At 41.3% G+C, this 14364-nt stretch overlaps 1 protein-coding gene across 1 annotated transcript; it reads right to left on the bottom strand.

The window, feature by feature from the left end:
• Window positions 1–303: 303 nt before the first annotated feature.
• ACTA2 (actin alpha 2, smooth muscle) lies at window positions 304–10400 on the bottom strand. The gene is made up of 9 exons (XM_063163563.1): window positions 10287–10400; window positions 7648–7818; window positions 5798–5926; window positions 4800–4910; window positions 4224–4308; window positions 3978–4139; window positions 3589–3780; window positions 2499–2680; window positions 304–1755 (listed from the first exon to the last, which is right to left on the bottom strand). The coding sequence occupies exons 2-9, from the start codon at window positions 7774–7776 to the stop codon at window positions 1612–1614; spliced, it is 1134 nt and encodes a 377-aa protein (XP_063019633.1). The 5' UTR covers window positions 7777–7818; window positions 10287–10400; the 3' UTR covers window positions 304–1611.
• Between the last annotated feature and the right edge of the window lie 3964 nt (window positions 10401–14364).

Here is a 14364-nt window from a genome sequence, read left to right as displayed (position 1 = left end):
AATCAATCAGTTTAGGTGATTTTTTTTTCATCTTTTTTTCCTGTCCAACTTCTATAGCTCAGTTTCAGCTATTAAACAGAAGATACTTAGAAATATCCAAATCCTTTACCTGAGAGTTGATCCTAGTCATTTTGGGATACTAGGGATGCATCAGAGTCCCTTGGAGAAATGTGTCTTCTCCAGAAACCTGTCAGTAGAGACTTTAAATTGAAAGACACTTCTTATCCTGAAAAGAATTTACACAATCTATCTAGAGTTAGATAAAAAGATCTAGACAGAGTTAGAAGAAAGAGCCATACAAAGTTATTTGCTTTTACAAGAGTTTATTTAGTAACTGTTCCAAGAACCTAGATGACCTATACTTTAAGTAATAAGGTTAGTACAAAGAGGTTTGCAACATGTGTGAACAGGCAGAAGCTGGACAAGATCTGAAACCCTGGGGTTATGAAGACATGGTAATAACAGGTTCTGTTGCAAAGAGCTTACAGTTTGAAATGTAACAAGTAACAGGCAAGTGAGGTAAACTATTGAGTTGAGAGAGGAAAATAGGTTAACAAAAATAAATAGCATCCTTTATCCTGAACTCTAATGAATACAGATTGCAGCAAGTTCCTTAGAAGTGACCTTTTCCAGGTCTGTCTCAGTGAATTCTTTATTCATATATATATATACTTCTAAGACAGTATTACTGGCTTCAGCTTCTAAGCATATACTTCTAGCTGATGTGTTTAAGATTATAAATGGAATCAAAAAATCACAGAAAAAGAAAATTGTCAAAATTATTTTAGCTGCTTTGAACACATTACTCCCCCCTTTTAAAAAAAAGTTCTGAAAAGAAAGTATATTAAGCCAGCTTAATTACCCTTTAGATCTTGCTAGAAATCACAAAATAAAAATAATAGGCTGCACTCATCCTGAGGGCATACAATAGAAAAGTCACATGTTTGACCTACTATTAGTGTTTAGATATGCTCCCAAAGGAACAGGTTTTATTTCTTTAAAGAAAACACAGGATTGTTGTGGTACATATCATACACCCCTGGGCCCTGAACTGTAAGAAATTAGCTTTTCCAGCATGAGAGCTGGGTAGTAAGAAGTGATGCGGATAGATAATATTTCTGGATAGAGCAGATGCAAAGCAGTGTGCCCATGATACTGAACATGATATTCCTGATATTGAACAGATGCCGTGCTCCTTTGGTACTGCCTAGAACTTTGTAAGAACCATGGCTGGTTCTGTCTGCAGATTAAAATGTATTCTGAGGCTAAACTTTGAGAACATGCAGCCTGACAGGTGAGCATCTTCTGGCATTGGCATCATCGAGCTAAAGGTACCACCATTTCTGTTAGGCCCAGTGGAGTGTAATAATAAATTCATGTCACAAGATGGAGCTTCAAGCCAGCTGTAAGGGCATCTCCACACACTCATGGTGTGGCTTTTGTTTTTGTTTTAAATAGGAGCAGCAATTTCATAGCATATTTAAAATTTATTTTAGGAAATACACAGTATCCAATTAATTAGATTAATTACGATTAAGGATTTATGGAATGAAATTATAAGAATGCACTTCCCTGAATACATTCACACTAAGGATATAAAGAAAAAGCAATTTAAAAGCATTTGCGGTGAACAATGGATGGGCCAGCTTCATCATATTCCTGTTTGCTGATCCACATCTGCTGGAAAGTAGAGAGGGAAGCAAGGATAGAGCCTCCAATCCAGACTGAGTACTTGCGTTCAGGAGGAGCAATGATCTGTTCAAGAAATAAAACATTAAGTATGTCTGTCTACTGTGAATAAAATACATTTTTATACAAAAATACTAAAGCAGTGATCTGTGGTATTAAAAAAACACTGCACCTATTTGTTAGTGCTATCCATTGCTGCAAGCAGCAGAGTTTAGAATTTGTTATATAAATCTATACCCTCAAATTCTCTGCCTGACTCAACCCTCAATGCCCCCTGTCCCTGGTGCACTCATGTACTCCTGAGCATGTCTGACAAAAGGGGAGAGAATTGCTCTGGAAACATAACGACAGTCTAGGTGGGCTTGAAAAAAATCAATGACCTATGGAGCACTCCTTTTGGTATAGCTGATAAAATGTTTGTAAAGCAAAAAACAGAAGACTTGAAGCAGCAGAACAAAGATTAGTTTGTCAGGGTCTCTTTCAAACTTGTAAGCCAAAGACAAAACCAGAATTTCCTGTCTCCCACATCCATTGGACTAGAAGGGCTGAAGACGCTCACATACAGCCCCAGAGGAACATTTGTATCCTGCTGTTCTTTGGCCACATTAGGACATTTGACTGAAATCAACATGAACAAGGAAATGAGAGAAAGCTCTCTTTTCCCAGCACCAAAGTTACCAGTTGGTGATAATTTGCTAGGTACTCCAGATGTGATTCAGAATGTGTTAAAAGCACTCATGTTTCATTAGATCTTTGAGGACTTTGTACATGCCAGCTCATATAATCTACAAAGATTGCACCATACATACCTTGATCTTCATGGTGCTAGGAGCCAGGGCAGTTATTTCCTTCTGCATCCTGTCTGCAATACCTGGGTACATTGTGGTGCCTCCAGACAGCACATTGTTGGCATAAAGATCCTTTCTGATGTCTATGTCACATTTCATGATGCTGTTGTAAGTGGTTTCATGAATGCCAGCAGACTCCATGCCTGGGGAAGGTACAGAAGAACGCTGAGGAAGCAACTCCATACAGACACTTAAAATTGTTAATGCAGAACTGACATGCTGTTTGGTGATTCTTTGGAGGACATCAGTCTCAGAGCTTTGGAAATCTGGAAAGTCATTTTGCAGTTGCCTAAATTATTTGCTTAAGAGTTCCTTCATGTACAGCCCTCCTCTCCCCCTTACACACAACAAGTCCTCCTAAAAAAGAAAGTTGGGGGTGTGGAATAGCAAAGTTTCCACTATGCTTCTGCAGGCATTCTCAATTGTCCTAAGAATTCCTTATATGGTCTTGGAATAATTTGTTCTCTTTTTTTTCCTTTTTTTTTTCTTTTCAAATTAAGTCAACTCAGATGCAGAACAGTCAAAATATGTCCTAATACCTCTAGGCATGCAACTGCTTTATCTCTGAGTTGAAATTCTGCCTATTGGCAGAACTGAAACTGGATTTCTGTGTGACCTAGTTGCAAATCTGCCTTCATGGATGTTGATTAGCGTGGCATCATCTTGACTTTGCTCCGAAAAGGCAATGAACCATGGATTCAGGATTTGGAGCAGTCTTTTGCAAAAATAAAAGTAGGTCTTGCTGCCTGCATGCCCCTCCCACCTCTTCCCACTCCTGGCAAGCACATTCAAACATACAAAATGGTACAGGCCCAATGCCAGAAGGCAGGAATAAACATTGTGGGTTTATTTTGGGAAAGCATTTTGGCTAATTGTTTAATGTGAAATTCTTCCCACCACATTAATAGACCTGTTCTAAAAGACTGTTTTATAATGGGTGCTAGGACACATGCATAGCTGTGGGTGAGTCAGTAATGGAGCACAAGCAAAAGGAAATAGGGACTTGGTATTTCTGTACGGTTTACCAAGGCAGAACAGTCACTGAACCCACCAATGAAAGAAGGCTGGAAGAGAGTCTCTGGGCACCGAAAGCGTTCATTCCCAATGGTGATCACCTGACCATCAGGAAGCTCATAGCTTTTTTCCAGAGACGAGGAAGATGCAGCAGTGGCCATCTCATTTTCAAAGTCCAGGGCCACGTAACAGAGCTTTTCCTTGATGTCACGGACAATTTCACGCTCCGCTGTAAGGAGGATTCAATCTTTAAAATGGCATTCAGGAAGGACCCAGACACGTTGACTGCTTGTTCCCTTTCACCCTCCAACACCCTCCCCGTATTTTAAACAAATCCTCTGCTAGCTTTTCAAGGGGCTTTCATGTGGGAGACCTTCCCATGCCTATTCAACCACTGAACGAGGCTCTGTTTCGGCGTGTCCTTACCGGTGGTGACGAAGGAGTAGCCGCGCTCTGTCAGGATTTTCATGAGGTAGTCGGTGAGGTCGCGGCCAGCCAGGTCCAGGCGCATGATGGCGTGTGGCAGGGCGTAGCCCTCGTAGATGGGCACGTTGTGGGTGACGCCGTCCCCAGAGTCAAGCACGATCCCTTTGGGAGGGTAACACACGGATCATCGCCATCATCCCCACGGAACCATTGCAAACACCTGTGCCACGTTCCCCTGGGGCTTACCTGTGGTACGTCCGGAGGCATAGAGGGACAGAACGGCTTGAATAGCTACATACATGGCTGGTACGTTGAACGTCTCGAACATGATCTGAAATGCAATTAAAATAATTGTCTTTACACTAGTGGGTTTAGCTTAGTTGAAGCAATTTACTGAAAGAGAGGTAGAATGCAAGATGTTGATATTTCTCTATGCTTGGTAAAAGCAAGAAAGGAAAATACAAAATCTAAATCCAAAAATATTTGTCCTGTAAGGTATCTCCCTGTATTTGACCTGTATTTTTATCATATTAATATAGCCATATGCACTTATTAAAGATAATTTCATAATAGGCCTGGGTATAAAAACAGATTAAAATGACAAAGTTTGGACAGACTGGAGTGCTCACATTCAACATGGATACAGTGATTTTCTAAACTATATGTAATAATATGTAAATATGACAGGTGGTCACTGTGTGCTTTCCATCTTCCATAACTGAGAGAGACAGACTGCTGGACAGCACGACTAACTGGAAGGATGACATTCACATCCTGTTGAATGGAAAGGCTGGACTATGCCATGGCTTTAGTGTGGCTCACCTGTGTCATTTTCTCACGGTTGGCTTTGGGATTCAGGGGTGCTTCAGTCAGCAGAGTTGGGTGCTCCTCAGGTGCAACCCGGAGCTCGTTATAGAAAGAATGGTGCCAGATCTGAGGATAGTGAGAGAAGCCAAGAGAAATAAAGAAAACCATCAGTCAGCAGCTCAGCATCACTTCCAGACACGTGCTGAGATCCAGCACTCTGCTTCAGCTCTAGATACAGGCTGGTGATGTTTCTCATGCAGTTGTTCTTACTGCCTCCACAGAGACTACCAGAACAACTGTAGAAAGAAAAGCACCATCCTCAGGCTTTACTTCCATAATATATGACTTACTTTAGGGACACATAAGGAAAATGAATACAGTACTCTTACAAGAGAAAAGATAGCACAGGACACACTTGGTTCCAGCAATGCTATTTCAATAGTTACTCAAAGGGAAACAGTTCCAGAACAACTGAGAGAACATACACAGAGTTCAACAGATAACGGGTCCCTTGACAGTTTCCTCTTTTGATTTGTACAGGCCAGCCCAAGAAGTCAAGAAAAGAAATGAAGATAAATAGTTTGTGAGGCTGAAAGTCAACTTGTGTTTATCACCTCCACATTACTTGTTCCTACAAGTTGTAAAAATTTGAGGCCAAATGAGGCAGTGGGGAGGTTAATACACTGATAAGAATTAAAACAACCAGAGATTTCAGTCTGAAGGCCAAGTCTTTCCTAAGCTTGTTTTCAAGCTGGTGGTCATTGGGGACTGGTTGGCATCTAAAAGATTTTGCTTTCAAGCAAATTCTACAATACTGAGAGTCAAGTGCTGGGTGACTCCACACACTTCCAGTGTGTTGTGTTGTCCAGACCGTTCCAAATAACAAGTTTTTCCTTGAACCATACTGGGTAGCATGACACTTTCATTTAAAATTTAGTGGATATTCTGCAAATATTTGGTTCAAATAGTTCTGTTTAGCAGTAGTACACATTGACTTTTCACAGCTGAAATACCTTCTCCATGTCGTCCCAGTTTGTAATGATGCCGTGCTCTATGGGGTATTTCAGGGTCAGGATTCCTCTCTTGCTTTGAGCCTCATCACCCACATAGCTGTCTTTTTGACCCATACCAACCATCACACCCTATAAAATAATACAAATTGTGTTAGTCTCTCAGAGAATAGTGTCATAAAGTAGACAGAACATCAGCTGTGAAACAAATCCAGTTGCCAGTTATACTAGTTACAACATAGTTTACTAATACTAACAAATGGAGTATTATATGTTGCTCTTAAATTGCCAAAATTAAATGTTTCATTATTAAATCTCTGGAGTTCATATTTCCACTACAGTTGAGTAAACAGAAAAAGTACAATATTAAATGTATCAAGATAAAGTGGGAAAACTGAGTTGGTTTATGTTTGTTATTATTTAGGGATGAACAGTCTGCTAAATGATAATAAAGTGGAGTAAAAGCAGAAAGTGATATTGTGCCATCTAAAGGTCAAGATCGAGTGATACACAATTTACATTTCCCAAAGCTTCAGTTTCAACATTTTTTAATCCTCTATTTGAATTCCATAATACTGTGATTAGGGATGGACAAATTAAATCTACTGTGTGGACTTCTTTACAGATATTTTCATGGATCCAGTAGAAATTATTAAAAGAACAGAAGCTGAAAACTACTCTGGATATACGCTAGTCTCTATGTTAAAATCAGAAATATTGAAAGAAAAATAGAATATAGTAGGATCCTTTAAGTGCATAATACTTAGAACTTAGCCATTAGAGATTCCAAACCTTGTTGGCATCTCTAAATCCATGTCTTAAAAACAGGCATTCCAGATTTGCAATTTTTAATGCAATAATGCAATTTTTAATCCATCCTAAATGATCAGGAAAGAAAGGTTCTAGAAATCTGTATTTGTTTCCCCTGTAACTATATGGCTTGGTTTTGAGCCATTATTATCATTTCCACTAGCTACAGATGATGGCATTTGCATGCACTTTTCAAATTATGGTAATTCCCAGAGGCATCAATTAGCCCTCCAGTCCTAATTTCTGTATTGAAAGGCAGGTATTTCTCCAATCCTGGAGAACTTTAAATGAATTTGCTGGGTACATAAAGTCTGCATCTGGCAAAGAGCTTGCCTCTTTCCACCAGGGCCTTGGATGACATAGAAGCAATTAGGTGGATCTGTTAATTACCTGGATTAGGTTGTTGTGACCTAGACAAGCTGCTCTAATTCATGCTTATGGTGATCTGTCTCATAAACTCTCTATAATTAACAGCTCAGATAATAAATGTGTTCTGCAAACTATTAAAATATAGTGGAATGCATCATATACTCAAATGTAAACCTTGAAGCTAAGGAAACTCAGCTCTTAGACAGGTACCCATTTCTGGTACAGCTTAATGAATAAAGCCAGAAAGGTTCCGAGAAAGCCAAATGAAAACTTCTGCTTCCTCCTTTAGTCTTCTGCACATCACCTATTATCAGCTTTAAGGGCAGTCAGAATTTACAGATCTTCCTGTGTGGGGCTTATTTGGATTTTGAGTTGGGTTTCTTTAACCTAGTTTTACTCACCAAGTTCTCTGGGTGATTCAAAATTAAGGGGAAGGGAAAAGATGGCATAGAAGGGAGTGAAAAATTTAAAAGAATTCCTTTACAAGGCATGAGACCTCCCTTGATTCAGAGGGGAGTGTGCTGCTGTAGTCATTTTGCCTGGAAATACTGTGTTACACAGATGATCCCGGGCTGGACTGGCCCCAGACACAGATGGCCCTGGCTGAAGAGCTGGGGACAGGGCAGCAAAGCCTTCTACAAGCCCAGTAAGGAACAACCAAAGTAGTTCATCACCTGGTGCCTGGGACGACCCACAATGGAGGGGAAAACTGCTCTTGGAGCATCGTCTCCAGCAAAGCCGGCTTTACAGAGCCCTGACCCATTGTCACAGACAAGGGCAGTGCTGTCCTCTTCCTCACACATCTTCTACAGCAGTGCCCGTCGCCTTCCAGACAGAAAAGAGCCCTGTGAAAACGGCAAGGAAGAATTAAATCAAAACCAAAATCACACTCAGGTAGCAGAGCCACCCTGGCCACCAGAACCTGCAAGGAGGGGAACGGCCCCGGCTGGGAATCACAAGGACTGCAGGGCTTCCTTCTGAAAGCATGAGAGCTATCAACCATGCCTGGGTGCACTAGAGATTATCCAGGGAATTCCAGAGGAGACTTCCAGCCCTGAGGCACGGGCAGAGAGATCAGGGAGCAGCAAATGTTTATCTAAATTTGGTCTCAGAAATCCACGGCTGGGGGAGGGAGATAAAAGAGAACTCTGGACTGACAGCTGCAAAAACAAAGATTCATTTGCACTGAATTCAGCACAACTTCTCCTGCTTTTCTATCATCCTGACAAAATCCTGACCATGTGGATAACTGTTAAAAGGTAAGAGCACTTGACCTTCCCATTCTAGTCTTGGGTTTCCCAAAAACTATCTATATTAAATGCTATACATGTACCAGGGGTGTTTTCCTGATGCAGATATTAATCCACTGATGAAAATGGCCAATTAAGTTTACATTTGACCTTTTAAAAGGGTAGAAATTTTTCAAATAAAAAATGGGAATAAAAAGAAGCAAGTCTTATCCAGTTCTCCCCTAATCAGTCAGGAAAATAAACCCACCTTTAAAATTAAGTCAGAGACAGTATGTGTTTTAAAAACAGGCCATAACATCTATCATCATTTCAAAGCAGCTAATAAACTACATTTGTAGAGTGACAGAACAATTTATGTTGGCTCCTTGGCTCAGTAAAAAGAAACTGTTTTTTTCCTCTGGCAACAGGAAGATAATATGAGTAATAAAAATGCTTTGAAGGCTTTGTATTGAAGTCAATTACAGAAACAAGCACTGAATACCAGGATTCAAGAAGAACTATTTGCTCACAATTTATAGCGTGGTAGGGAATCATTTGGCCCACTCCAAGCCTGGGCTTCCATGCAGAGTTCAACAAATTGCAGTGTGTTAGCAGCTAAGGGAGACAGCTGTCATCCACGGACCAGCTGGCTCCACATGCAGCCTCCAAAACCTTCTGCTGCAGGAATACTGGAAGTGCAGGCAGAAATGAGAATGGGGTAAGCAAGAGCCATGGCCAATGAGCAAGGGAGGCCCCAATCTGTTAAACCTCTACAGTGGATGGAACAGGCACAGACAGTTCTCCCAAATGCCTCATTTGAGATCTTCTGCCTTTCCCCAGCCAGGCAGCCACGAGACATTGCTGCAGCCCTGCTCCTGCAGGCTGTGTGGGCAGAGCTCCCAGGAGAAGACAAGGATTGGGAATTCCTAACTTTGTATTCCAGATATTTTATCATTATAACTGTGGAAGGAAAGTAAGTTGCATTTTTTTTCACTTAATAAACTCCTTAGGCTCTTTATATTAAAAGATGTACTGAATGGAGTACAACTGTTATCTAACATGAATGAACAGGCTGGTTTGGACAAACCATTTCCTAATTAGGAAATATGCTTTTCAGCCGTCTGTTTTTGGAACAGCGTTTGAGGTCAGGGGGGTTGCTCAAACCAATGCAGCTCATGCAATGCCAAAAATCACTTGGGGGAGGGAAGAGGGGGGCAGGAGAGGCTACATTTCTGAGCTTAGTGGACTCTAAATGAAAACCATATTTAGTAATAAAGCCCAAAAAGTTGAAAAATCAGACAGAGGGCTCTGCTACCAACAGCTCAGGACTGCCACGGCAGGCAGTAGCAAGATCTTAGAGCAAATGTCACTGAGTGCTGTGGAAGAAAGGAAATTTTTCTCCCAATAAACAGTCTTTAGCCTCTTTCTTCTCCCTGTTTTACATGCAAATATAATCAATCACCTCCCCAACCTCCACAATAAATTATAGAGAACTCCAGCTCCACAAGTGCTGCGTGTAGCCTGTTTGTTAATGAATATTTGGCATTTTACAGAACAGTAGTTTCATATGCATAGAAATAAGGATGAATACACATGCATCCTCAGTTTATCCTATTAGACACTGCTGATTTGCATACTTCCAGCTCTTCCTGCAGTCACATTCCACGAAACACTCTTTCACCTCACACTTGATTTAAAGCACTAAAGCAAATCTCCTAAGAAATACTACTACACACCCCACCAGGAACTCTGTCCCAAACTAACACCCCAATGTCACACAGGCTCATTTAAACCAGAGTATATCTGCAATTCCAGCAGTGGCATTACACAAACCATTTCTTTATACAGATGCTGAAGTGCTGGTAGAATCAGTTAAATTATTAGAGCAGAACTTTTCCTTTCAGAATATAAAGTAAAGACACGTCAGTATAGACACTACAAGCACTTTTTCAACTCAATTCTAATAAGTCTTTTAAGCAAATTACAGCGCAGCAGTACATCCTCCTGAACAGCTTCCACTTGACATTATTTAATTGAAATCCTCCAGCAACCTGTAAATCATGCATTGGTTCCGTGCCACTTACCCTGACAGCGCTTGGCTGAGGATGGCTGCTCTGGGGTGGTACACTCTGTATCTGAAACCCCAGAGGTTTTATAGCCCCTTCAGCTCTTCTCCTCCCACCAGCCTCCCAAACAAGGAGCAGAGACAGACAGAGACAGAGCTGAAGTCTCTAACAAAACCATATAGGGACCTTAATACAAAAAACTCTAATCTGGGTGGCCACAGGTCCTGGGTCTCTTCCACTGCATTCCAGTGTAGAGCTCATGAAACAGGAGGAGACTTTCAGCTGTGTAAGATAAACACTTTTAAACTTCAGGAGAGTTGCTAAAATCCAGAGAGAGTGTGCCCACAATAGATATCCTCTGGCAGGAGGATCATGTGTTCCAACAAGAGAGGTCCAGGACTCCACAGTAACATCCAAGAAGCAGAATGAGAAATTGGAAGAGCAGTCATTTATAACAGGGAAACTCTTTTTAAACAAGCACCTTGCTGTCACTGAAGATTTTGATAAAAACAATGAATAAATATTTTTGGCCAGCTAAACAGCTGCTCAGTTTTTCTACAAGGTCTCTTTAAAAGCTTATAATTTTGCTTGTATAAGAAATACTGCCCACAGGCTTAAAGATAGTAAAAAAGTACCAGCTGTTGTACAAGATTCACAGAGAAGTCCTTGAAGGTTGTGAAAATGTTCGGTAAAAGATTGTTATGATCCTCTCTGCTCTGTGATGGGTTAGAATCCATTCTGTTTCTTTGAATGCTTATTTTCCAGCTCCAGGTTCTGCAGGCCAAATTTACCCTAGAGCTGCTCCATTGATGCCCACAAATCTAGACTGTCAGAAAGTCACATCCCAAATTGTTCATAATAAAGTTGTTGAATTTTATAACCCCAGCTATCTTTTTCATTGAACACACTTTTAGCAAACAAAGGAACAGTTCTCACTGTACAAGTTATTTTCAGCACAGGCCTGGATTTCTACATCTGTAGCCAACTGTTGTGTGGACAGATTAATTCTGGTGAAGCAGCCCTTTCACAGCCAACAAGGTTTTGTCATTAAGTTTGTACAACAGACAAGAAACAGCATCTCTTAACTCCAATACTGAAACTTACAAATTCAAAAGTTCTCCAAGCACACAAGCCAAGAGAGATGTGATAATCCAAGCAGATCCTTGCTTTGCAAGTCTTGTTACAACAGGGAGAGGCACCAGGCGTTTGTTATGGAGTGCTTGCTGCCTGAGTAGCTTTCATGCAAGAAAACTTCCCAGAAAACCACAGTGAAAGTTTTTTAATGTTAAAATGTAAGGAATAAGCTACTAGCTGAGATATTAAATAGACAGAATTATGGATTGAACACCAAAAGGAATTTAACTTTTAAGGAAAGGAACTTCTAAGGAATGTAACTGCTTTGGAAAGTCAGAAACAGAAGCTAGCAAGTGCTGGAACGTGAGCCATGCAAAAGCTATTTGTTATTTCACTTCCATCACCAGGGCAAAAGACAGAGATACTAAAAAGAAAAAAAAAAGGGGGGAAGAAAAAGAAAAAGGGGAAGAAAAAGGGAAAGAAAAATGGAAAGAAAATGAAAATACCCATTGTGGTAAGCAACCCAAAACTGAAGATCTTAACAGGCCCTTTTTTGCACATCCCCAACTGACATTCAAAGGACAGCCAAAACCAAATTCTTAGTTTTTAAACAACACTCAACAACATAGCTGAGAAAACTTGCATACCTCATACAGAACATATGGTATTAGATCAGGGAACCTTGGTCAAGGGGAAGGGGAATTTCACAGAGCAGAACCATTCAATGCAATATCATGTCTGATTTCAATACAAACACAATTACCTTCTAGATCAGAAGAAACACACTCCAAGGTTTTCAGAAACATCATCCTTGAATACCTAGACTGGGACAAAGATTTAAAAGAATCCCAACTTTCTGCCTTACTGAGCAGAAGTTCACAATCCCAAAAAAACTTGGTGGTGATTGCACTGTGGCAAGTACAGCACAAGTGAGATGGCAGAGCCAAGTAAACAAGCTGGCACATTGTCCAAGCAGAGCTGGCACATCATCCACACTGCTCCCTGGCACAGCCAGAAATACAGGCAAGAGTTTCCTACCTCTATGAACATAAAGGAGACAGTGGCCATGCAGATACCAGAGACTGGACCTCTGTTAAGCTCCATCATGATTCCTGTAACCTTATCCTAGTGTAATTACTGCTGGTGGCAGTGGTGGCAGGAGCAGCCCTTGGCTGCATTCAGGAATGGTTATCTGGGTGGGGATCACACATCCCCCTCCCTGCCGTGGGCACAGGGGATTTCAGGGTGCTCATGAAAAAGATGGAGCTGACAGATACAGAGCCGCACTCAGAGCAGGCAGGTGCTGACATGGGGATACAGAGTAAACACCAGTTCTTTGGAAGGAGCTGCCCTGTGAAGGATATTAGTTAGAGGCAGGCACAGGCAGGCTAGAAGAGGCTGACGGAGCAGTAGAGAATGAATTCACTGCAAGAGCACAGGGAAAATGCAGAGGTGCTGCCCAGCCACACGACCAAGAGCAGTGCTCAGCAGGCAGCCTTTCTCTGCAGTGGGACACTATGGAAAATGCCAGGGCAGGAAGGAAGGAAGGCAAACAGGTGAACTATTCAAGGAAATTAGGTCAGTCCAGCTCCAGGGACATTATAGAATAAAAGAATTTCTTTTCTTTTTAGTGGCTCCATGCTGAAGTTATGATCACGAAAATATTTCTATACATAAAAGCTCATGTGAAAAAAATGGCATTAGTAGGTTACACCTTTCTTCTCAGTAACTTAGGTCATTGCCAGAGGGGCAAAGGGGAGAGGGAAGAATGAACTCGGCATGAGACATGAATGAGAACCTCAAAAGGATTGCATAGAAAAAGTCTGAGAATCAAGCCTAGATGCTGGGGATCAAACCTCTGAACCCTCCTCTGCAGCTCTGGACAAATAAGAGCTCATCTGAAATATATCTATATATATGGAGTGGGGCTTTGGGGTTTTTGTTTTTCAAGGAAAAGAACAAAACACCATTCCTGAAAGTTGTTTAGCGTTCCCACTGGAGGCCTCTTCCAACACCAGCTTCTGCTGCCTTTCAGTCCTTATCCCACTCATTTGTACAGAAACTGCACAGCAGAATTTGCCTGGTGTTCCCAAGAAGAACCCCAAGATTCTTCTTTCCTCTTTATTTCCATAGCCAAAACCTGTGGTTTTTATTTAACTCCCCTGAGAACTTCTCAGGTCTTCCATGCTAAACTCTTTTACAGTCTGCATCACAAGAGTATGTCTGGAGTACAACCACTGAAAGAAAAAGAAGAGGAAAAACTAATTTTGCCCCTCTCTTCAGTATAATTTCCCCATATCTCTTTATAGAGATCCCAGCAAAGCTCCAACGCACATTGGGTACTCTCCTGTTGATTTCCAGCATCTTTCCACGTGTCAGTGGAAATTTAGCTACACCTTCCTTAAGCTCCTTCTTTTCAGTAACTGTGGATTGGACACAAAGTGTGCCTGGGACTCCAGAGCAGCAGGGGCTGCAGATCCCCCCGTGCCAAGGAAATGGGCTCCTGCTGGCCCCAAGAGTGCCAGCTCAGAGGCCCAGCACCAGGGGGTTGATGCCATACTTTTTTGGTAAGGGAGGACAGAAGCTGCAGGCTTATCCCAGTCTATAGAATAATGTGAATAAAGTAATCTCTTTGCTTTACTTTATAAGGGAAAACAACTTCTGAGATGTGTGTGGAGACCTTCCTGCCTCCATCCAATTGGCTGTTTAGGAATGAGGCTCTGCTAAATATGTCTCTGGCTCCCTTTTATTTGGGGATTCCTTTCATCTTCGTAACATTAGCAGAATCTCTAAATGTTTTGGTTTGTCTGGCTTCTCCTCTATCCCTCTCCTCTATCTCATTGATAGGCTTTACACATCCCCACCCCCTATTTTGAGAAAGACAGGAATAAATAAGCTTTAGGGAGCAGAAAGTCACTCTAACAACCTGATTCATTGCAGCTGTCACACAGTAAGCATCTGTAAAGTGTCAGATTAACCATAAACTGTCAGACCCATAGATTAGCTTTCTCTGTGATTGTCA

Source organism: Melospiza melodia, chromosome 9 (assembly GCF_035770615.1).
Source record: "Melospiza melodia melodia isolate bMelMel2 chromosome 9, bMelMel2.pri, whole genome shotgun sequence".
Taxonomy (NCBI): domain Eukaryota; kingdom Metazoa; phylum Chordata; class Aves; order Passeriformes; family Passerellidae; genus Melospiza; species Melospiza melodia.
Note: the sequence above shows the minus strand (reverse complement) of the source record. Positions and strands in the feature narration are given on the sequence as shown.